The sequence below is a fragment of the Crinia signifera genome, chromosome 2 (assembly GCF_055691185.1).
Source record: "Crinia signifera chromosome 2, ASM5569118v1, whole genome shotgun sequence".
Classification (NCBI taxonomy): Eukaryota; Metazoa; Chordata; class Amphibia; order Anura; family Myobatrachidae; genus Crinia; species Crinia signifera.
This window is the reverse complement of record NC_139218.1, coordinates 271,314,677-271,339,323: the sequence shown is the minus strand read 5'-3', so window position 1 is coordinate 271,339,323 and position 24,647 is coordinate 271,314,677. Positions and strand designations below refer to the sequence as shown.

General features: G+C 40.2%; 1 protein-coding gene across 1 annotated transcript in view; it reads left to right on the top strand.

Annotated features, from left to right (window-relative positions):
- PCCA (propionyl-CoA carboxylase subunit alpha) overlaps nt 1–24,647 on the top strand; it is a 457,969-nt gene that overhangs the window by 309,361 nt on the left and 123,961 nt on the right. The window contains exon 19 of the mRNA XM_083168630.1: nt 879–981. Coding sequence (XP_083024756.1) covers nt 879–981 — 103 coding nt within the window. The remainder of the gene's footprint in view (nt 1–878; nt 982–24,647) is intronic.

The following is a 24,647-nucleotide window of genomic DNA, read 5'->3' as shown; positions in this document are numbered from 1 at the left end:
ACATCAGTGCCGGAAACTGCACAGGCGGCTGGGTCTCCCGAGTCCTCATCACCGCGCCGGTCACTCTGCACACCGGCGCACATCAGTGCCACTGCCGGAAACTGCACAGGCGCTTTTGTATGTCGCGCTGGGGCTGGTCACTACTAGAGAGTGACGTTGAGCCCCAGGAGCGACAAGTTGGAGTCTGGACTACCACTTTCACAGTGCTGCGCTGTCCCTGGGACACGGGACAGCGGCGCTGTCAGCCTGCCACTGCCCACAGCATTACTTCAAAATTAAAAGGGTGCAGGGGATGTTTGCTTGGCCCCGGGCCCCCCCAGCCGCCGGGCCCCATAGCAACTGCATCCCCTGCACCCTCTATTGTTACGCCACTGCTGAGAGAGAATATTAGTGACTATAACCCATTTACCAGTAGACCTCGAATGCCTGTTAATGTTCAACCGTAGAACATATTATCATAGCAAATGCCACTGCCAAAATATCCAAATGGCACCACTCCCATGCCCTTCTGCATGGAGATCTTCACCCTTACTCCTTAATGGCACCTCTTTAACCATTCAATTTCCTGCCATCAATAGCTTGAGAATGTTAAGATTTCAGTGAGTTCTATACAAAATATATTACATTGAACCATTCAGTGTAATCATTAATGCAGATTTCAATACCCTGGTCTTATGCTGTTCATCAATTTTAAAAATACATATGTGTGAGTAATGGTACATATGATTTCAATAAAGAGTTAAATTGATGAGGAAACCTGCAGCTTTAGAGCTGTATCAAATATAAAAAAAATTGCCAATAGATTTTTCTTTTGATGCAATGTATTACTGTTGACAAATAAGGTGCTTTCTATAATACAATATAATTTATTTTTTCAGAGTTCCAGTAGCTAAGGATGATGTAACAAGCTGGGACCTATGTGTATTTCTCGATGGTATTACACACTCCATCAATGTTACAAAGATGAAAGATTTAATTTCCGTAAGTTATCTATCTTTTTTATTATTAGTGATTTACCTTTTATCGCTATTGTTGCCAAATGGCTAGAACTACATCCAGAAATTTTTAATGTCAACTCTGTAAATCCTGTCGAAATTCAGTCGTTCTGGCCATTTGGCACATTTCAGACTGACCATTACTATCTAGAGGTGAAATTGGAGTACTGCAGCCACAAGTTAATTTTAAATATTTGAAGGAGATAATATTCTAGAGCAAGGGTGCAAGGTGTGCACCTGCTATGGGGCCCTGATCTAAAAGGGGTCCATATTTACTGTCTAAGTAATATGTCTTACATACATGTATCACCATCAGTTGCTAACTATGAGGCCCTTAAAAACTTTTGCTATGGGGGCCTATGAATAGCTAGTCATGCCCCTGCTCTAGAGGGAAAAATATTTAAGACATTTAAAAGATGGATCTATATATGTCCTTCCTCTCCATGTTACTTATATACAGATACAGGCAAGAAATACTCACATAGATACGTAGATGCATATTACAGAAAAAAGGCCCAACACTCCCCCCCCCCCCCCCCCCCCACACCCTATGACTATAGGTCAAAGTTAATTATTGGTAATTATATTAGTGTTTATATATATATATATATATATATATATATATATATATATATTCTCCATGCACCAGGACTTTACATCCAGAAATAATCAGGACACAGTGCTTCAATTGCTGACGTTTCGGGATTTAATTCCCTTTTTCAAAGCAAACAAACGTGTATGACAATAATAAGGTAAACGCAACTTTCCTAAATAGTGAAGTGTAGAGGAGGTCCACCCTCCACAGTGAATGCTGTGGAGGATGGACCAAAATGTCACATCTGCCCAGCACCTCCCCAGCCGAATCTCGCTGGGAGCTGTCAATCAGGGGCAGCTTCTCTGTTGCTAGGGCGACCACGTACACTACAAACATGCCAAAAATTGTGTGAGAATTTTATTTATTTACAGTTTCTTATATAGTGCAGTAGATTCCATAGTGCCTTACAATTGTATACAGTGTTAAAACAAACTGGGTAACAACAGACAGACTTGGGGGTAGGAGGGCCCTGCTGCAAGCTTACAATCTGTAGGGACATAGGAGGGAAACACAAGTAATAACATGGCAGCCCCACCAAGTTGCAGGTCCAGAAGGGAAGCTATATCATACATAGGTGCCTCAGAGGTTTATGCCTGTGGTACTTAAATATGATAGGCTTGCCTGAAGAGGTGAGTTTTCAGGGAACGCTTGAACGTTTGGAGGCTAGTGGAGAGTCTTATTGTGCGTGGAAGGGCATTCCATAGGGTGGGAACAGTCCGATGAAATTGTAATGCCATGACTATTATATAGTCATGGCAACCCTAAAATAACCTAGAATTGCATTTATGTTGGTATAATACTTGGGTTGGAAACCAAGAAGGACATGTGATTTACTAACATTTATCACAAACTACAGTTGTCATCTATTTTGCACTATTATAGATCTCTTACATATTGGGTAATTTCCTTTCCCCAAATGTCACCAACATTTGGGTTGTGGGCTACCAACAAAGAACAAATTAAAACAGAAAATAACTTTGTCAGGAATGCATGCTACCTCTGTTGAACATGAAATGTTTGCTAATGTTAAGAAGCAATAGAAGTTGGTAGTATGCTTATGACAATGTAAGGCACCCTCCAAAACTATAAAATAAGCTTTGCAAGTGAACCTACAGTAGGTGTTTTAAGTTTTTAGATGAGCAGAAGTTAACATATGGAAAGGGAAGGATTTAGGTTCAGTTCCTAGCACAGTAATGAGCAGTTGTATCAGTGTGCTAATCTTTTGGGGCAGTGTAGGAATGAGATTTCATTTTGCAACACAAGATTTTTAGTAGTGTAGATTGTAACATTTTGTTTAGTGAGAATTAATCAATTTGCAATGAGCAGCACACACACTCCATAAAAACACTTGAATTTTGCCCCAGCAAAGAGGTGGTGGGCATATTGGATCTTATCCCATACTTTTAATAGAATGCGTCTGCAACTTTAAGACTTTTATCAAGCAGCTATTTATTAACCGTTTCAAATATAGGGAAATAGTCATTGATACACAAAGATAGGTGTTATCTATTGCATAATGGTCCATCAGATTGCAAAATATGCATATTAGACGTTAAATAGTTGCATGGAAGTCTGTTCCTATATATTCGCGCCGAGCTTTGCCAATCTGTACATGGGTGCCTTCGAGGCGGAACATGTTTGGTGTGAGCGGTTCGGTGCGAACCTGGTCCTCTACGCACGCTTCATTGATGATTTGTTTATAAATTGGGAAGGGGATTCCGAATCACTTAACATTCACCAATAGTCTCAATCTCAACCAATATGGTTTAAAATTCACTCACAATCACCACCCTACACATATCAACTTACTGGACATAGCGCTCTCGGCCGATCACGACAAATTACACACAGAAACCTACATAAAACCTACATAAGTGGACCAAAGTCGATATCTAGACTTTACTAGTTCACATGCCACAAAGTGGAAAACAAACATTCCCAAAAGTCAAATGATACAAGTGAGGAGAAATTGTTCAACAGAACAGACATTCCATAAACAAATTAAAGGCCTCATAAATTCATTCGATGATCAGGGATATCCCAGCAAATTGCTAGATGAAGCTTACAGTGAGGTTCAACTGATAGAGAGGACCTTCTACGGGAAAGGAAAGATGCAGATAGAGAACCCAGAAATGAAGAGAACAAATGTAAAAATAATAGAAATAGCTATGATAATAAAAAAAGCGTGGCCTTCGTAACACAATATAATAGCTATGCACATGAAATTAGAAAAATTATCAACAAAAATAGCAAAATGTTATTACAGGATGACTTACTAAAAGATACAATAGAAGCAAATGGGAGAGTTATATTCCGCAAAGCTGAAAATTTAAAATCAAAACTGGTGTCAAGCCACTTCTCTCTGAACGAAAAAATTCCAAAAAAAACAGATAATGAAAAACTGGCTACCACCACTTCCAGAAGGTTATCATAAATGTGGCAACCATAAATGCCTTACATGCAAAAATCAAAAGAAGAAAATAGTGGAATTCAGCTCTTACGAAACAAAAGAAAAAATTCAAATAAAAGGCCACCTAAACTGCAAGTCCACATTCGTGATTTATGTAATAGAGTGCGGATGTGGACTGCAGTACGTGGGTCGGACCACTAGAAGCCTCCACATCAGATTTCTAGAACATCGACGAAATATTCTTGGAGGTATACGTACACACCCACTATCTAAGCATATTTTGTCCTGTCAAAACAATAGTGTTAATGAAATAACAATAAAAGCAATTGAGCAGGCTAAACAAACAATAAGAGGTGGAGACAGATTTGGCAACCTATGCCGAAGAGAAGCCTATTGGATCTTTAGACTATCCACATTAACACCAAAAGGTCTAAATGACTGCGTAGAACTAAACAACATATGAATAACATCTAACATGACTTCAAAAATATCTGTCTCAATATCTCAACATTTTGCTACAAACCTGACTGCCCGCTACTACAACATCTACTTCCTTATTTTCCCTTCCCTCTCTATTGTTGTAATATTTTGTAATATTTGTATATATTTCTATAAAATTGCTGATAATCTATCATTCCATCTACCCTCTCATGTCCGATAAAATTGAGGTATTGTATCCTCAATATCCCTTAAACCTCCCCTAAACCCCCCCCCCTCCCTCCCCTACTTTTTATGTGTACTGGTATTGTTATAATTTTCATACATTCATTTTGTTCTAAATTGAAATTGAATAGAGTGAGTTTTTAAGCTCCCAATCTTTTTTGATTCACGGCACCCTAGAGAATCAGAATTTTTTTCATGGCACCCCTAGGTCCAAAATTCTTAGTGGCAGTTATGTGGTAAAGGGCAGGATTTGCTTTTGTTTGTACACATTCTATGATTGGCAGCCACCAGCACTGGTTTTGCTCATAAATAATTAACCATTAATAATTTGAGTTGGTCCTGGACCACCAAGCCGCGGCACCCCTGCATGTGTCCCGAGGCACCCCATGGAGCCACGGCACACAGTTTGGGAACCACTGTACTAAACTAAAAACCTGTGAAAGACAAATATTAATGGAGATCCACAACTAAATTGGATGAAATGTTTATTTTACCAAGAATAAATAAACTCCGTATTAGGAGTGATACATATGCTACATAAAAAATTAAAATAATAATAAAAAATATATTATGTTGATATTTTTCTATATCATAGAATAGAATATATATACATATATAAATCAATAATGGCGACACCTAGGAATATTACCTGTGGTTTTAAATGTGCTTTTCTTTTTCCTTCATTTTTCTTTTTTAAGATATGATGAGTGTCCAAATTGTTATATCTTTATGGATAGTTTATTTTAAGACCCAGTGTGTTGTATTAATACAAACTAAACGCCATGTATATATATAAAAATCCTAATGAAATAATGTGTAAATAGACACCATAAGTATCAGCGTTACAGATCTATTTTAAGATTTATGCCAGAGCCAGAAGACTGGAGAGACGTACAAATAGGGTGTAGTAAACCACCGACCAATGAGATCAACACAGAGGAGACAATGACATGATAGCCACGCCAGCACGCACTGCGTGCGTTCCAACTGTGACCAGAATCGCGCGTTATGCGCTCCAAGCGAGAGAGAGGCTTGGTCTAATCACTGACCTGCGTGCGTCTCAAACAATGCGGAAACAAGCCGTGTAACATGATTGGCTCATATGGCGTGCACTCCAGGCTAACTCCAGCACGCAAGACATGCATCTTTAATGAAGCTGAAACCAGGCTGTGATACGTGATTGGTCTATATGGCGTGCGTTCCAGGCAGAAACGAGGCTTGGAACGCACACCTACGGCGCTGATCTACACCTGTTTAGGTGCACTATATAAACAGGGATCAAATAGCACATTGACTACACATCCTTCTGAGGAAGCCGCTGTATCCAAAGGCGGGGAAACGCGTAAAGGAGACCCATAAGTGCCGGTACTTCTATACAGCCACAAGCTCTTGGTTGATTGCCACTATTCCAGAAGCGTGGACGAGTCTTCTTGACTGCAATGCACATGCAAGGAATCTGCAGTCTGGGAACCGTGTAAGATCCACAACAGAAAAAGCTTTACCTGGAGCCTGGCAAGTTACTAAACTTTTAAAGCATAAACTGACTGTTAAGTTGACTAACCATATACTGGAATATGCATGCCATTAATTACTAACAGCTAGGGGCTGTGAGAGCCACCTGTTGCTAATTGGATTAAACCTGTTTATATAAGCCACCATAGAACTTTCTGCTTACTAAGCCACTACAGATCTTTCTGCTTACTAACCCATGCTAGGTTACTCAACATACCTATTATCCTTAAAAGGACAGTCATACTAATTGCACTTCTAACTTTATTTTATTTTATTTCTGAGAATTTTATGGTTGTTTTATGATTTGTAAATTACCGGCTGGTGATTAATGTTTATCAATTAAACTGTACCAACTTTTAAATTAAAATATTGAATGATCACTTGAATCAGCGCTGTCCCTAATTTCTTTTGGTTGTTCCTATATATGCATCCGGAAATAGTTTGAATAGTAATAAAGATAGCAAGCCTCCATGCAAAGACTAAGATTGTCAAATAAGCAAATTAGTTACTTTTACCGATCGAGAGCTAAGCCCTTGAGCATATGGTCTGTTTAATGCAAAATTGGAACCCTCAATAAGTTACAGTGATTGTAATTGACACAGTCCAGATGCTGATTCAGCCTGAGCAATTCTGCTATCCAATTAGGCGGGTAGAGGTTTTGCTACAGAGTAGTTGCATCATCTCAAAAGAAGATCGTACATTTATCAGTGTACCAGGGGTGGATTAAGGTCTGCGGAGGCCCTGGACAACAATATTGTGGGGGCCCCCACATACACCCCCCCCTCCAGACACTAAGGCCCCCCCCCCAGGCTCGTACCTGGGCAACACAGGCGAGAAGGGGATCCCTGCAGCGGTCTGGGCAGTCAGTGCCGGGGTCCCTGCAGTGAATGAGAAGTCAGCGGCAGGGTCCCTGCAGCAGCTGGTAACTAGTAGCGGTATTGGCTACTAGTTCCCCTCCACCGCAGGGACCCCGCCGCTGAAATCCCAACTGTGGAAGGGACCCCGGCGTTGGCTGTCCAGTGCGCTGCAGGGACCCCCTGCCCACCTGCTCTGCTCGAGCACGGGGTGACAGGAGCCCCACACCGGCAGCAGTGGCGGTGTGGGGGCCCCTTATGTGTGAGGGCCCCGGGGCAACCACCCCTGTCACCCCATGCTTAATCTGACTTTGCACTGTACCTTGCGGTGTAGTGAGTTGCACACACTTTTTTCCTTTAAAAAGCAGTTGAATTTTGACTGTCCAGTGGTGGGGTGCTCCCATCCTATAACTTTAAAAAGATCCGTTTGAAACTCTGAGGCCTGTATCAATAAACGTAACAACAAATAAATGATACTCTTAAAATGTTCACCTGTAGCAAAGACAACATTCTGACCATGATTTTCAGCCAGACTAACCTGAGCATGATTACAAAACAACAAAACATCATTTATCATACCGGCAAACCATCCTGATTTTAGCAGGACAGTCCCCCTGCTGTCACATAACCCTACCCACATTATTTACTTGAGGAGTAGGGAGGTTACATAGTTGGGATGGTATTCTCTGACTTGCTACAATGGATGCTACACTGATCTATACAATGTAGAGAAGGTTGGTGGCAGTCCTGAAGCTCTGTAACCCTGCATCTCCGTGGTGATGAGCAATGGAGATGTGATACTCTACAGCTTCCCCAAGGTGGTATGCAATCAGGGGCCCCAGGTGTATAAGGGCCTGATGCTGATATCTGAGAATCCCCTTTTTCCAGGGATACCAGAATTTGAAAATCGGCCCTGGGGAACTGGAGATATCCAACTTCAAAGCAGCAGTCCACATCTGACCTGTTAATTGCAATTCCCAGTCATATTTCTCAGGTTCTCTCTGACTAAGAGTTTTCTGATAGTATATTCCAAAGGTTGAGACTCTCACCTTTCTGTCGATACTAGTGGCTTGTCTCTATCATGCCCAGAACCAGAGATATCAGCCTTAAAGCAGCCGGACCCTGCTCCAGCTCCAAACGCCTGGTGTACAGTTTTACATTTTTGTCAATGGATTGCACTGGCTCCTGATTTCTGATCCCCAAGTTCCCAGCACCTCCTGAAAGTTGGGACTCTAGGTTTTTATACTATTAAAGGCTAAGAAATCTATTTCCAGATAATGGCGATATCTGCAGTCAAATAAGCTGTCCTTCCACCGGAAAATGACGAATATTAAGCCCACTCCATTATCCAACCCTCCACTGCATATAAAACACCCCCTAGCTCCCTTTAAGTAATTTACAAGGGGCCCTTCATTCAGCTCAGGGCCCCCTTCCACACGTTAGTGTTCACTCTCCCACCACCTGTGCAGTAAAGGAGTAAATAGCAGAAGTTACTGCTCCAGGTCCTACATGTTGAGTGGAAGATAGAGCACCCCCTGCCACCCGTGGGACATCAAAGCTGCTGCTGCTAGCACCCCTCACCCCTAGGAGGGGAGAATGGGTAAGGGCCCCAGTGCATTGCTTTGTCCAGGGGCCCACACTGCTGTTAAGACGGCCCTGTATGCAATGGGAGTGTTGTACCAATATCCTGACTGGACCTTTTCTAATGTTGAGAGGTATGCTCTATTTATCTGTAGAAACATCCTTCCCATGGAAATTATATGTCTCTTGGTACTTATTTGGCCCTAGAACTTAGCCTCAAAGTAGTGTGAACTTATAATGCTGTTTTTTTGCAGATTTAAATATGTGCAATGGCAATAGACTGACCTGTATGTACCATTCCAAAGAACCATTGAATTGAGTGCAGATGAAGCACGAATAGTATCCAGCAGGCACTGTAGATAGTTCATATGCTGGACATAGAAGGCAGAACTCAGTGTATAAGCAGGTGCACAGACATGCTAGCTCGGGATCACTAGAACATGCCAGGTATGGCAGATGGTTACATAGAACAACTAATATCAGTGAGCATTGACTCCAGAACCAGTCCCCAGATGACCTAAATAGCTTATGTCTGTTCCTATAATTTACCAAATAAAACCAAGGTAGCCGGCACAGAAAGCAGGAATTTGCTTTGCTATATACAAAAACTGTAAATACATAAATAAAGCACCTGCAAGAGGTTTGTATCAGTAAATGTGCAGTCATCTGAGATTTCTCATCGCTTCTTTGACTTTCAGCCCATTCTCTTGTTCCAAATATAGTTTTTATATACTTATTTATTATTTGTTTTACTGTTTCACAGGATCATTGGTTGTTTTCAGTGATAGGACACAGAAATAATTTTGGAAGCATCATCAGCTCAATACATGGGCTGGGGTTGCCTATGTCAAAAATAGTGTTTAAAATGAATGCATATGTAAGCCAGTGTAGGCAGTGGCGTAACTATACATTTTGCTCCCCCTGCCAAAAAGTTTGTGCCCCCCTCTCCCCCATGGCATTTTATATATATATATATATATATATATATATATATATATATATATATATATATATATATATACACACACAGGCACCCCTCTCCCATCATACTCACACAGGCTACCCACCATACACATACAAACACACACAGGCACCCCTCTCCTATCATAAACACACACAGGCTACCTCCTCCCACCACACACAAACACGCACACACAGGCACCTTCTTCCCACACTGACACTCCCTCCCCCAGAACTGTAGCAATGCTGCCCCTGCAGTCACAGCACTAACAGCTTACCAGGTTTCTGAAGTACTGAAATCAGCCATAATGAGCACAGAAACCAAGGAGGAGACCCAGCCTTGAGAGAACACTGCGGGACGGGAGGCAGGAGAGGCGGAGCCAGCCTGTAAAGAAGTGGCCCGGGGCTTAAGTACCAGCATTCCCCCTGATGGCAGTCCTGCATGCATCAGCAGATACATGGGACAGTAAAAACACATTAGCATAATATTACTTTACTGTTCATGATTGTTTGTCAGATAGCATAGTTCCAGCGGTTTCAAACCCTTTTTAAATGAATTTATAATTTTGTATGTCAAACTGTATTAAAATATTGTGATGCATGCTGCTGGGAACATTAAAAATGGAAAAGGAAATTTGTAATTTTTTATTTCAATTTTAAGATCCTTTACATTTAATAGTCATTGCACATGTGGAACTTGATATTTTATTTTGTTTAAATTTTTTTATCCAGCACAATTTGTCCGGTATTGTGACTGCAATGGGTATTCCAAGACCAGCTAGGAACAACAGTATAGGTAGTAGTGTTTTCATGTTGGGCACCCTGCTGTGCCACAGTGCCTTCCTGCTGAGTTATTGGACGTTGTGGCTCCCGGCTATGTTTTGTATGTACTATGTTTCACATACTGTCATTTAACTGACATTCTTTATCCACTATCTGTCCTATAAATTCAACCTGATTACTGTTTTCAATTTAGACCTTAAAGTAGCTAGAGCAGTCTATTATAACATCACATTATGCTTTATTTAGTCAAAAGAAAAAAGTTTGGTACCGTGTTAGCCAGTTTTATAACATGTAAAAATAGCAGTCCACTTCCTTTTTTATTTCATGTAATATATGTATGTTGTGTTGAATGGATAGTTATGTTTAACACAACAAAAGAAGCAATATTTTATAATGTCATAAAGAATGGGTATACAGCAGAGATGGTTTTATTTTAGCCTGTTATCATTTCTTAGAAGAAGACCCTGAGACACTTCAAAAATAGTGTCATCTGTTTGTACTATTTACCAGGTTTTGTTCTATTTTTAACTAGTACTTGTATTTTTCCTAGAGGAAATCCAATTTCAAAGTGCTTTATGTAGACCCCCTTACAAATCAAAGGAATCTATAAGCCTTTCCATGTCTGAAGGGAGTAAGAGTGTTGGCCATCACAATAAAGAAGAAAAGACTTGTCAAAAAGTAATGACTCCCAAATAGTCTGAATGAGATGATACCTTCATTTAGTAACTGATGTGTACAAATGACTACTTGAGAGATCCCTTTTTCATGATTTGCTTACTGGTATTTTTAATTTTACACAATTTTGCATTAATGGCATGGAATTCTGCCTCGGGGTGAATTTTTTTTTTCCCCTCGATCTAGTATTTGAAAGAATGTAAAGACCAAGACATTTGCAGTCATTACAGTGTGTTTTGAAGAAGATGAAAAGGTTTGGTTTCTCTTTTTGAGTAGATTGTTTTCTATTGATGTGTTAAGTCTGTTTTGATCCGCTGGCTGCTGATTATTTCTATATTATCTCCCTAGACAACATGATTTCCTAATTTATACCTTATGTTCATTTTTTTTTCTGGAAAGATCAGTATGGGGGGAAAAAAATATTCCTCTTCATCACCTTCATAATCATTCATGTATTTAGATACTAATCCTAAATGTTTTTTTTTTTTAATGTTTACTTCATTATTTTTAAAATTAAAGTTATGTGCATCTTATAGGCAGTGTGTTCATAGTCCTAAATTAGACATTTGCACCTATTACTGAGAACCAAATTTAACCCTTCAGTTGCTATTACTGATTTACAGTAATTAATTTAAGATATTGTCTTAGGTCCTTTTAAGTGAACAAGCCTAACAATGCTGGTTTATATTTATAATCTATATATTTATTGAATTCAGTGTAATTTTGTGCACATATCTGAGTTCTGTTTTGTAATACATATAATCACATTATAGGCACTTATCCACAGTTGTGTACAAGCTATATAGCTGTATAACTATTATGTACTCTGCTAATATCATTTAAATTTCACTCTGCCATTCTGCTGTAATTTTTACAAGAATCGTTTCTGGACAACAGATAAGTAGTACAGTATAATTTAGCCTAAACAATAAGTTGCCGTATAGAAAGCGTTATTAAAATCAATCACCTTAAATATTTTTCCCCAGCCTATACTTAAAACTAGACAATGGACCCTATTCAATGGCAGGTATTCAATGCCGTGGTGCGAGCGGCGACAATGAGCAGGGTTCATGCTCGCTGTCACCACTCCCCCTGTCAGTATTCAACGCATCCCCCTTTATACGCCAATTCCCCCATCACTCCGTTTTGAGCGAGGGAGAATTGGTGTATGCGGCTCCAGAAGCAGCGAGACTCATGGCTAAATACAGCGGGTTAATGAGGGGGTTAAACAGCGAGGATCGCTGGTTTTCTGCAATCTTCGCTGTTTAACCCCCTCGCTGACCGCATTGAATACCTGCCAATGTGGCCAGCAAGGGGGTTAAACAGTGGGGATCGCCAAAAACAAGTGATCCTCGTTGTTTAACACCTGCTCACCCTATTCAACGTGACGGGAAAATCTTTGCTGTCAGAGGATGGTGAGGATTTCCCCTAAACAGGGAGGTTCGCGGCTAATGCAGGGAGCCTGCTGCATTTAGTGGCGAGCCTCACTGTTTTAGCGGCTACCTATGCCATTTCCCTCTCGCTCCAAATACCTAGGGAGGAGAAGACAGTGTGTGCAGGGGTCAGTTGAATACTGAACCTGCGAGCTGTGACAGCGAGCAGGCAGCACTGCTCACTGTCACAGCTCGCAAAAAGCATTGAATACACAACATTGTCTCAGGTGGCCTGACTAAATGGCAGGATGCGTAACTTCTCATAGACCTATCTCTCTTTTGCATTCCTTCAGTATGTTAAAATTAATAAACAATTGACAGTTATCGCCTATACAGAAATATATTTTAAAATGTCACATAGTCTATAATCCCCCCCATCCCCCAATTGAATTATCTAGCACCCACCAGATCACCAAACTTTTGAGACATGGAGCTTAGCATTTTGTACTCAATTGCTGCATCACTACAATTGCAGCAGCCATGAAAAAAAGGTAGTTTGATGCACAAGATCCAGTTCCAGATATCTACCTGTTCCTTCCAAGCGTGAAATGTCAATGAACAAACTGTTTCCAGTAAATATTTGTTTAAGGAAAAAAAAAAAAAAAATTCTCTTATCTCCTCCAACTCTTCCTTCTACTCCTATATAGGAAGCCTGTTATTGTGTGAGCTTCTCTAGTTGGTGTGTATATTGCAACATTTCCTAAGTTTTGGATTTCCCAGTAGTTTTCTGTTCTCTCTCTTAGCATTTTAGTTTCTGTGCCTCCCTCCTTCTCTTTCTTCTTATGGCTGTTTCTCTCCCCATAGTACAGATTGCAGCAATGCTATGTTTGGATGCTCAAAAGAAGTAAAGAAAGTACATTACCGTAAGGATGCCTTGAGGATCAAATTTGCGGACCACTTGCATACGTGCTTAAATGTTATTTGTAGCTGTGTTACATAAGGCAGCTTGTATGTTTTGATTTCAAGTCATTATATTGAAAAACAGAAGTCACAAAGCTTATTCATAAACATAATTTAAGGCCGAAATGGGATATAAGTCCCTAATTTAGACATATTTTTATTATATCCATTCTCCAACGGAAAAAAATAAAAATAATTATGCACAGAGAATTCCAGCCAACTGGTAAAATAAACCCTAATGTATTTTATGTGCATTTTATTTGAACCTTTAAAGTAAAGGGTTCTGACAAAATGTAATATAATGAAGCTTGTCATACTGTTGACATGTTTTGTAACTGGCTTTGAGGCTAGCAGTAACCATTCCACATGTAATTCCTGCAGCACGTTGGCAGTTTGCCCCACAAGTCAGCGATGTAATGTGTTGGTAATAGAAATAGCAAATTAGTATTTAAGCTACTGCACTTAAGTTATTTGGTTTCACATGTGCCTCTAGTTGGCAAGAAAAGAACGGAAATTAAACTCTTGAAAAATCTGAATGCATAAAAGTGCTTGTTCTTTTGATTGAAACCACATACTTAGCGTCTGATTTTAGCCAGTGCCAGTGGTAGGGAAAATTACAGCTGTGAGGAAAAAATACATTGCAAGCTGTGAAAATGGCAATTGGCAATGCATGCTTTCTACGCGATTGCAGTATTTCTGCAAGTATTCTGTAATCTTTTATCTCTACAGGTATGCCAAATGTTTTACCTTTATTTTAAGTGGAATTACGTCAAATTCCTTTCATGAAAAACACTGCGTTGCTCCCATAAGTCCCACTCCAAATCTCCTCAGTTTTCCTTACAAATTGCAATTCTTTTAGCGTTTTTTTTTTCCTGTACATTATGTCTCATAGAAACTTTTATAATTTGGCAAGTATAATTATGTGCGTTAACAGAGCCCCTCACCAATTTCAAGGCATTCAGAAATGTTTTGTAATGTTTAGACATTTGCAGCCAAAACTGCCATGTTGTTGCACCTGTGCAAATATATATTTAAGGCTTTCTCTATACTTCTGTACTAAACGGCCTACTGTATTTACAGTAGCAAGCCTTTGGACCTGTTGTCACAGGAAACCGCAGTTTTTGCAGGCTTTTTCAATAAATTCAGTAAATGTATTATGACATAGGAGATATTCCACAATAACTTTCTTAATAGCAGAAGCAGAAAACACCATTAATGTGCTATTTTCCAAGCTCCAAAATATTTAGTGCTTGACTCCAATAGGTACACGGGTACACCCACTGGCCATTTGGATATTATACCGCATGGGGCCTCTTCCACCATTCACCTGAATGTTGAAGTCATATATCTATTGAAAACTTTGGCATCACAGATTAACTGGGACTTATTCTTACCTCCAGCAGCGGTTTTGTTTTTCCTTACGCCATACTGTGTATTTACAGAGCAGTAGGGTTGACTATAAATTTTAAAGTGTCATGAAAAATAAGTACAAAACATAAATGTATCCGCATATGAAAAATGGTCTTGAGAAACTTTTTGGAGATTTACTTTTCCGGTCAGTAACTAGAACTACACTATATAGACAAAAATGATTAGACACTGACAGCCAATAAAGTGAGATTTTATTGACTTCAGTACTTTGAAGGTCCACCACATACAGTAATTACTGCAGACTCCATTAATGGCAAATTGTTCAGAAGTTCCTGGACAACAGAAACTTGGCTTAAGTACAGTGACCAACTGTGACACAGAAGAAGTTCGAGTAGGCCTAGAACGCATCAGTTGCTCCAATTCATCCCAGAAGTTGTCAATGGGTTCAAGATTTGGATTTTGAGCTGTCAGTTCATCCAGGTTCTAAACTTTTGTATACTAGTCCAACATTTCCCTGAAAATAGGACAGGTGGCATTGTCATCCTGATAAAATAAAAAAAAAACACATTTGTCATTTCAGCAGAGCTGCCACAAGGCACAAGCACAGGGCTATTGAGAACATATATTTTCTTCTCAGAGTTAATGTGACCATGCATTACAACAAGTGCATACATGCCAAACTAGCTGAAACAGCCCCACAGCATAACGCCACCACCTCCATGCTTCATTGTAGATAAAGTACACTCTTGCATTAGACGTTCTTCTGCCAATCCCCAAACACGTCCATCTGATCTGAAAAGTGTAAATCGTGACTCAGCTCTCCATAATACTCTGCCATTGTTCCACTGTCCAGATTTTACACTATTGTAAGCACTGGGCTGCATTTTTCTTTGTTATTAGACGTTTATGAGCAGCTGCTCCCTTATAATATCCAAGTGCATAGGCCTCCCTACAAAATATTGTAACTAAAACTGACACATTAATGGCCATGGAAAAAAAAACAGATCAGTCTGTCAGAATAAGGTACCTTGTGATGGGGATCCATGTTTTGGCATGGTTCTTAGTAAGTAAGTAAAAGTTAGTAATAATAAGTAGTCAGTATTTTTTTAGGCAGTATTCATCATCCGATCAGATTGTGATTACTGTTGCCCAGAAACCTTCACCCACATACATCCCAACCTACTTTTTAGAGAATTGTGAGCCTTCAAAGGGGCATAGTGTTCTTGAACATACAGGACTGTAGTATACTTTATATCTCTTCTCCTGAACTCCTGCAGATTGCGGAGGGCCACTCACAGTGAATCTAATGTCTTATTCTGCAATGACATCTTGCAGATGTTCCAGTCATTAGTATTCCAATATGGTACTTTGACATTTTTGATCGCTGTAATGTTTTGTTTGTCTGCTGATGAAGAGAAGAGTTACTTAGTCAAAATACAGGCATATCTAGAAATCTGTTATTCAGAAAGTTCTGAAACCTAGAAAGAAAACAATGAAAATATGTGTTGAAGCTGCATACATATAGTAAAAAATAAATCACTTTTTTTGAGGCCTCCAACAATCGGTGTGCTTAATAAGTCATACCTGCCTATGCAGTAGGAATATCCTGGAGACTTCCAAGTTTCAAGGAGCTGTCTCTGGATTCTGCTCACTATCCTTGCAAAGTGCGGTAAAGTGCTGTTAACATTGCACACTGCCTACTGAGTGATACCATGTGATATTATGTCATCATGTTCCTAGTACGTGTGATTTGGACCTCCATTCTGGGATATTTTGGAGATAACGTCCCCAATCAATTCCTTTGTTGTATTTAGGCCAATTAATTTGCATGTTTTCTTATTGTGGTAAAAGTTTCCGTTTTGGATGCATAATGCAGGTTTTTTTTTCTCCCCAAGTTTTTTGGGGGTATAGCATATATCCTGCTCTATTTGCTTTCTGCCACTAAACATTACTTTCCAGTTCTTGGATTTCTATGTGAGGGTTATATTAGGAGCATAGTAAGATCATAGCTGGCACTGGGGTCTGCAGGTATTTATATAATGTAGGGTTTCTGGTATTTCTCTGTAGTTTGCACTTTAGTGTATCTGCAAGGGGCCCTGCACAATTTAGTGTTTTGTGCTGTGTCAGAACCAGAAAAAAGTGGCATACTGTATGTGTAGGGAGGGATTTTCTGTTTAAAAAAATATTGCCTATAGTCATTCAATATACTGTAAATAATTTTCCTGAAAAGTGGAACAAGCGTTGACACTTTACCAGTAATTGTAAAGTAGTTCTGCATATAGACAATCCACTGCTTTACTTCAACAAATACAGCTTATATATGATATCTGTGGAGATTCATTAGTGCCCATATATTTTAGTAGATATGTGTCTGTGATAGTTTAGTGCTTAATTGTTTAGTGTCCTAATATTTATTTCTGTCTTTCACTGCTGTCGGCATACTGTACATGTGGTCTCATGAGATTCAATGCAACTTTATTCAACTTTTTATGAGAACAAACGCCAGCTGTGTTAACACAAGTTCTACAAAATTACTTTCTGTATTGAGTAAATGACGATAGATTTATGTTAAGGTCTCATTTTGGAGGCTTGCACTCTAACTTGACTATTTTCCACATTAACCAGACAAACAGAAAATCTGTTGCTTAATAGAACAATTAACTAAGTATTCTATATTCCACTACAGAAAACACTAAAGCCTGTTTTATTTTGTAACCTATTACATGTATTCCTGACTGTACTTTTTCAAATGAAGGCTGGCATCTGATTCATAGATATGAAAATGAAATGAGATAATATTTTCCAGTGCTGTAATGAATAATGAGAAAGGAGACATACAAACTGATGAAACTGTAATGTATCCTGTGTAAAATCAAGGTTCGCAAGGTCATGATAATTCCCACCAATGTTACACTTAAGTACAGTTTCCATTATACAAATTATAAAGCATAACTTAATAGTGAAAATTGCAGCAACAGTGACACAGTAAAGGCATAAATTTGAAAAAATTATTTGAACAATTTTTAAGTGAATATTTATCTACTACAGGTATCAGGTATATGCTTATGGCTGTAGTATACTCCTGGCTGTTTATCTTAATATATCATATTGGGAGTGAGCGCTATTTAATGTTTTCTGTATTCAAACTGCTGTATTTTAACATAATATAGAATTTGGTGGCAGATAAGTACCACTTGAGCCACGAGGTCTGCCCTATAATATACATGTACATACTTATGCAGCATAGTTAACCTGCCAGTGTGTTCCTGGATTCTTGGAGGAAACTAGATTACTCAGTCCTGTACTTTTTATGAATAACAAAATTAAATAGGTATATTCCATTGCTATCAGAATAAATACATAGGTGTCCTGTATTCTGGAATTCCAATAGATGAATTACTGAAAGTTATTGTATTTTGTCATCCATATTAACCAAGAACCATTTAGCCATAGATGTCATGTCACCTTTATTTCTTTGGACAATCCCACGTTTGTCCCGGTAATGTCCCTTTTCTCTTCTGTTCATTTCTCAACTTTGCATGTTACAATTTTTAGAAAAAAAAGAAACACAAAGACGTGATATTCATGCATTTAGTCTTCAGCTCCTTAGCTGTTTCATTTAGCATACATATTTAGATGGTATGCCTATCTACCTCTATGTCTCTGTTATTATACAGTTTTGTATTCTCACTGTTGTCTCATATTCTAAAGTGCAACATAAATTGCTGCGCTCTATAAGAAACTTAACAAATAAATAAGCAGGTTAAGTAAATTTACTGCAGGTACCAAATGGGCACGCAGGAGGGGTTTCCAAGTACCCCTGCCCACCAATCAGTCTGCCCAACTGAATGATTTTATTTATTTTAATCTGTGCTTTAGGTGGACTGCCTTCTAGTTCCAATAACAGAGAGAGACGCTGCCGCTAGGCTAGCTAAAGGTAGGCTGAGTGCAGGTACTGCCAGGCAGTTTTCAGATTTGTCTTTGTGAGAGCTTGAGGGGGGAGACAGGGACTGTCCTCTGCAGGAACAGGCAGGTGCGGGTCTTATATACTGGGAGTTATAATGCTGGTGTGTGTATATGATGTGTGTGTACAAGCTGTGTATATGTATGGTGTGTGTATGTTATGCTGTGTGTGAACAGGCTGTGTGTGTTTCTACAAAGGTGCTCAATACCACTGCATACCTATAACAATATTTAGGATATACCGGTACTCTTTTTTAAAAGAAAAAAAAATGTATATGTAAAAGGAAGGAGATACCAAGTCATGTTAATCATTGTCGCCCTCTGCATTTGCATTCCACGTTTGTTAGGTTTTTCAGGCTTTTAATGGAGAATCATGAACATAGTCAATGTGACGTTTCGGTTCCAGAAAGACCGTCATCAGGACATTAGCACTGTAAATGTTAGCAAACAACCAGGCATCCTCTTTGGAGGAAGGATGCCTGGTTGTTTGCCAACATTTATGTTGCTTTGTCTTGATGACGGTCTTTCTAGGACCGAAACGTCACGTTGACTATGTTCACGATTCTCCATTAAAAGCCGCATGTGCATGATGAGAGCAAACGTCACCAGGTCTGCCCTAACACATTTCGTATCAAACTTCGAGAGGGCTTGGCCGGTGACTGACCGCTCTCAGATAACAATATCACAGAGAAGGAATGGTGACATTTCTTACGTATTTTTTAAAAAATTGATGGTGAACGTCAGATCTCGTACACCCTGGCATTCTCAGGGGCCGCAGGTCCCAGCTGTTGCCCGGCAACTAGGACACTGCAGTGCTGTAGAGTGTAGGGGACGGAGGCTTCCACCCGGCTCCCGGGCACGCAGCCGCTGAGCAGTCTGGAAGCCGCCGGGTGCCTTGCAACGGGGACGACAGGCTGAGGCGGCGTTCTCCGTTGCTAGGTAAATGATTAACAGACAGGAGGGGAGACAGGGATGTGCAGCAGGGCAGCTGCACATCATAGCCCTAATTACCATGCCTTAGCAGCCATTGGCCAACCTGGGAATAAAAAACCCTTTCTGGGTTCAGATCCCTGCTGGTGATAGTTTCTCCTTCCTGGACTTGCTCCCAGTCCCTTGTGCTACACTCCATTGTGCCTGCTGAGAACCGGTCTGGTTGCTCAGTCTCCTGTCTACTAAAAGGTGTACATGTTCTGTGTCCGCTCATGTCTTGTTTTGTCTAATTATTGCGTGGTGTGTATTGTGTGATGTTTAGTTTCTTGAACCTGGGGCGCTCTTGTTAATACGCACCCAGGTCTGTTCTCTCCCCATCACTACCCAGCTCCTCAGACCCCCACACTATACCTAGCCTTACCACTGCCTATATAATCCCTTGCCACAGATCCCTACTACCCTATATCCTCTATCCGTGCTGTCCTACATCCTCTATTGACAGTTGCCCCAGTCATTTGGAAGTAAGCTCACACTGGCATCTGTGGCATAAGTCCTGCTGGCATCCCAGTACCTGTAGGCAAAATAAGCCTTAAGGGAAACTGGCTATTATAGGCTCGAAGACCCACTGGTGTTCTCTGCGGGTCTTATTTCTAGGTGGGTACTTCTGTAGTTTCACGGCGCCAGTGCGTCTGAGTCCCCTTGCGGGGCTCGCTTCTCTCGCCCACGCTGCGGGCTTGGTGGCTCGCTACGCTCGCAACGCTATTTAAAATCAACTCCATGCCAACATGGATAGTGGGGGTATGAACTATCCATGTTGGCATGGAGTTAAGTTACTTTTTTTGACATATTTCGTGGCGAGCGTAGAACCCGGAAGTAGCACGGCGCCATGCTGGAGCCGTGAAACTACAGAAGTACCTCTAGGTGTACTAGGGTGGCTGTCCAGAAGATTTGCCATCTGAACTATCCTTCATTGTGATGTCCGCCATTGAAGCCAGCAACACTGTGTTTCTTCAGGTACTTCCCTTTAGAACATAACAGGCATAAGTATTCCCCCATAAATATCTCTGGGTAGAACTACATTTGTGAAAGCTATTACAGTTCCTGTCACTGTATTAAATACCTACTAAATGTATTACTTTAATTAGTAATGTGCTGATTATACTATTAAACTTGACCATTTGTAACATGACATTTCATATGTGATCTTGCTCACGCCTACAGATATAGAATAGCACCCCGACTGGTGATGCTTTGCTTTTATAATCTTTGCATCTGCCACTGTACAGATTTATATTTAGTTATCATAGGTGAACAATTTGTTTTATTTGTATTTTTTTTATAAATGTGGTCCTCACAAAGGCGGGTCTGATCAGGACTATATAGAAGCACATCACCGTCTGCACCTCTTATGTACAGTAACTACATTTTTAGTCTTTTGGTGCGCCTGTCTCCTCCGGACAATAGTGACTATCTGCCCAACAGGGATGGTACAGTTGCCATTGAGAAAGGCCATGCCTTTAGTTGAAAAGAAAAGTGGAAAGTTTAAGAGACCGTTTATCTGCACAGAATATATTACACTGTAGCATTGGTATAGATTGGGAAAAAAAGGTTGTATTGCCAATAAACTATTTAACCTGATTGTTGAAACTGGACCCCATGTTTTTTACTTCTATTATTACTGTTTTTTCGATGGTATAAAATGTAAATAACAGATTATTTGTAATGTGGTCAAGTTGTACATTGGTATTAGAGGAGCATTTTTAAGTCAAACATCTGTTTATTGCTACCCTTTTAGGTGGATTAGAACCAAATAAGGCAATTTAATAATTTGTACATTGAAGTAGTTCACTTGATAAGATGCCTACTATTCTTATATGCTTATTAGTATTATATTTATTAAAACAAGAGTAAATTGTTTAGGAACATGAATCATTATGCATTGAGCATTGCGAGGTTCGTCTGTGGTTAATAGTAAGTATTCAGGATATACCATATATAGCACCTAATGATTGGTTCAAGCTGCCTCCTGCTGCTACAGACCTCTTTAGCGGTGTGTCATTCAAAAGACAGTTAATTATTGAATATTATTTTGTACGCTGACAAAGCATGTGCTATAGATTTTTTTTTATGCCTACGTGTTTTAGCTCAGGTTATAATTTGTAGTAATAATTTATAACTCACAGCGGTTGGTGAAGCGCCTATTAAATTTTTACACAATGCTATGAGGAAATTAACCACACAACTTCAAGAGCAGCTTAGTCTGTTTGCTATGGCAGATTTTAAAGGGGATAATAAAAGATTTTTATATTAGAATGAAAAATTAAAGGTATTGACATACATATTGGCAAGTCTTTTTGCTCTGAATTTCAGAGTATGGACAGTAAAAATAAAATAATGAAATTCGGTTCCACGGTGGTAGCAGCTGAAATCTGCTATTACATTCCTGTTAACAAGCAGCTGAAGAGCAGGGGTCTGACCTGTTCTTTTGTCTGATGGGTTGGACACTTCTCCCACTGACTGTGCACCATAGTAGTTTGCTGTAGTAAAGGTATTGTCTACTTTTGATGCCCTCCACCTCATACAGTATATGTCTGCCTTCCTACGAATGGGGAGATGGCCCTTTAAGGAGAACATCAGCAGTATAGTACACTGTAGGCCATGTCGTGGATGAAGAACTGACTTGTTAAGTTCCTTAAGTTGTGTTCCTATGTACAGCATGTCCTACCCCTTTCACATCGCACCTCAGACCCAGGTTATTGCTGAGTCTGTGACGTATGGACCTAGGTCGAGCTGTGGTGTGAAAGCATCACAGTTTATAACCCAGTCAACCAACCTGGCAATTCAATCTGGGTTATAAGAATGGTTAAATACCGGACGCCCTTTGTATAATGGACAGCCTGGGTCTAATGTGAAAGTACCGTACCCAGGTCAGATGTGAAAGGGATGTAAATTGCAAGCTTATTTCAATAATTTTGCTATTTAGATTGTAAAGTGCAGTAAAGTAGAACAATAAAAAAATATGCAAATAGTATATTTATATAGTATAAAACAGACAAAACATTTAGCCTTCATAGTTTTTATATAAAAAAGCCTGCTACATTATTAAATATAATGAACCGAATTATGATCACTCTAAAGCTGTGTACACACGAAGCAATATAATCACTGGCAATATATTGCTCAGCAATCATATTGCTCAGTGTTCTCCATTTTCATCAGCGACCAGAGATGGTCGCAGATGAAAATGTCACACTGCCTTGAGAAGAGGCAGGGGAAGACACTGGTCAGAGGAGCATGCTCCTCCGACCAGCAACCATTAGGGGACTGTAAATGGGAGCGCGCACCCTGCAATTTATCGCCGGTGCACACTCCAATCGCTGGCAGTAGGGTCGCTCAGTGACCATATTGCAAGCAATTTTATGCCCGTGTGTACGCACCATCAGAAATACAATATTAGAATAAAAATCAAGTGGCTTTAATGAGAACAATGAATTCATGGGGCTTTTTGGTAGCTCAGGAGGATAAACAAAGTTTATGAAATATATCAGTAGCACACACAGAAAGAACATGTTTCAAAGAGGGCAGGGTATCCTTGCTCTACTGCGTGGAGCATACACAGTTTTTTAAGGCAGTAATACATACATTGCTGGCATATATGGCACTACTGGCCACCAATGTTATTTATAAGCCAGTTATATATACATTCCTGGCATCACTGTATATTTTTTATGGAGGTAACGTATACATGGCTAATGCAGGCCAGCCTTATATACGTTACCGCCGCCACTGGCCAACAATGTATATTTTTTTATTTAGGGTTACCACCCATCCGGGATTACTCCTGATCGGTAATTATGCCTCCTGTCCATAGTCTGGGTGGGAGGCATTCCCAGGCTCCAGCACTCTCGGCTTGGCTGATGCTCTCACCGCTCTTAAGCTACCCCATGGCAATGAGCATTTCACTGCCCCATGGTATCTAACATGAAGGCCCTGGCATCTAGCTTGACGCTGTGGCATTGAGCAAGAAACCCCTAGCAATTAACATGTAGGTAAGAGGCACTAATGTGGCATAATATGTAATAGACATTACGGTGTGTGGTATAATACTGTATGTAATGCGTATCCCAGTGTGTGGCATGTGTACTGGGAATCGGGTGTGTGATATAATGTGTAATGGGCATTACGATGTGTGGCATAACGTATAATGGGCACTACAATTTGTGCCATAACGTGTAAGTGACATTACGGTGTGCATTACACAGAATGCAGAATAGAATTTTAGCAAATATAAAAAAAAAAAAACATGATAAGGCGGGATGGGTCAAGGGGTGGGGCTGTGGGTGGGCTAATGAGTGGGCCACTGTCCGGGAATCTCTTAACACAAAGTGGTAATGATACTTTTATTATGGCAGTAGCGTATACATTGTTGGCGCAGGTGAATGGATTTTTCCCTACATGCACGTCTGCAAATAAAATCTTAGCTGTGCGGGATTTCCATGGGCAGGGCAGCATTTACACCGCAGCCCAGCAGTTAGTTCAGAATTAGACCCTGGCTCCTGCGACCAGCAACCACTGCAGAGCTGCGGCAACTCCTACGCACGGGGATACACAACCCCTGGTAATTTCCTCTGAAATCGCCCCATGTGTATGGGGCTTTAGGTTAGCTGTGGTCCCAGGACCGGCTCTATCATTAGGCAGCTTAAGGCAGCTGCCTAGGGCGCCATGCTCTAGGGGGGCGCCACCAAGTCTGCCTATCAAAATATCACGGATGTCTATGAGGATCCTAGTTGTACTTAATGCAGGTGGCTGCTGTGGAACCTCTAAGACCTCACCTACATACTTAACCTTGAGGCATACTTCACTACTTTGTTGCCCCCTCCTCCTTGTACTCTGTTGTGGGTAGCAAAGGGAGACTTCAAGGAAAAGTGGGGAATTTCCCACCATCCCGGGGGATTTTTAGGAGCAATCCCTGCCCTTCCAGAAAGTTAGGCAAGTATGCCTTAAGGGGTTGGAGAGTGGATA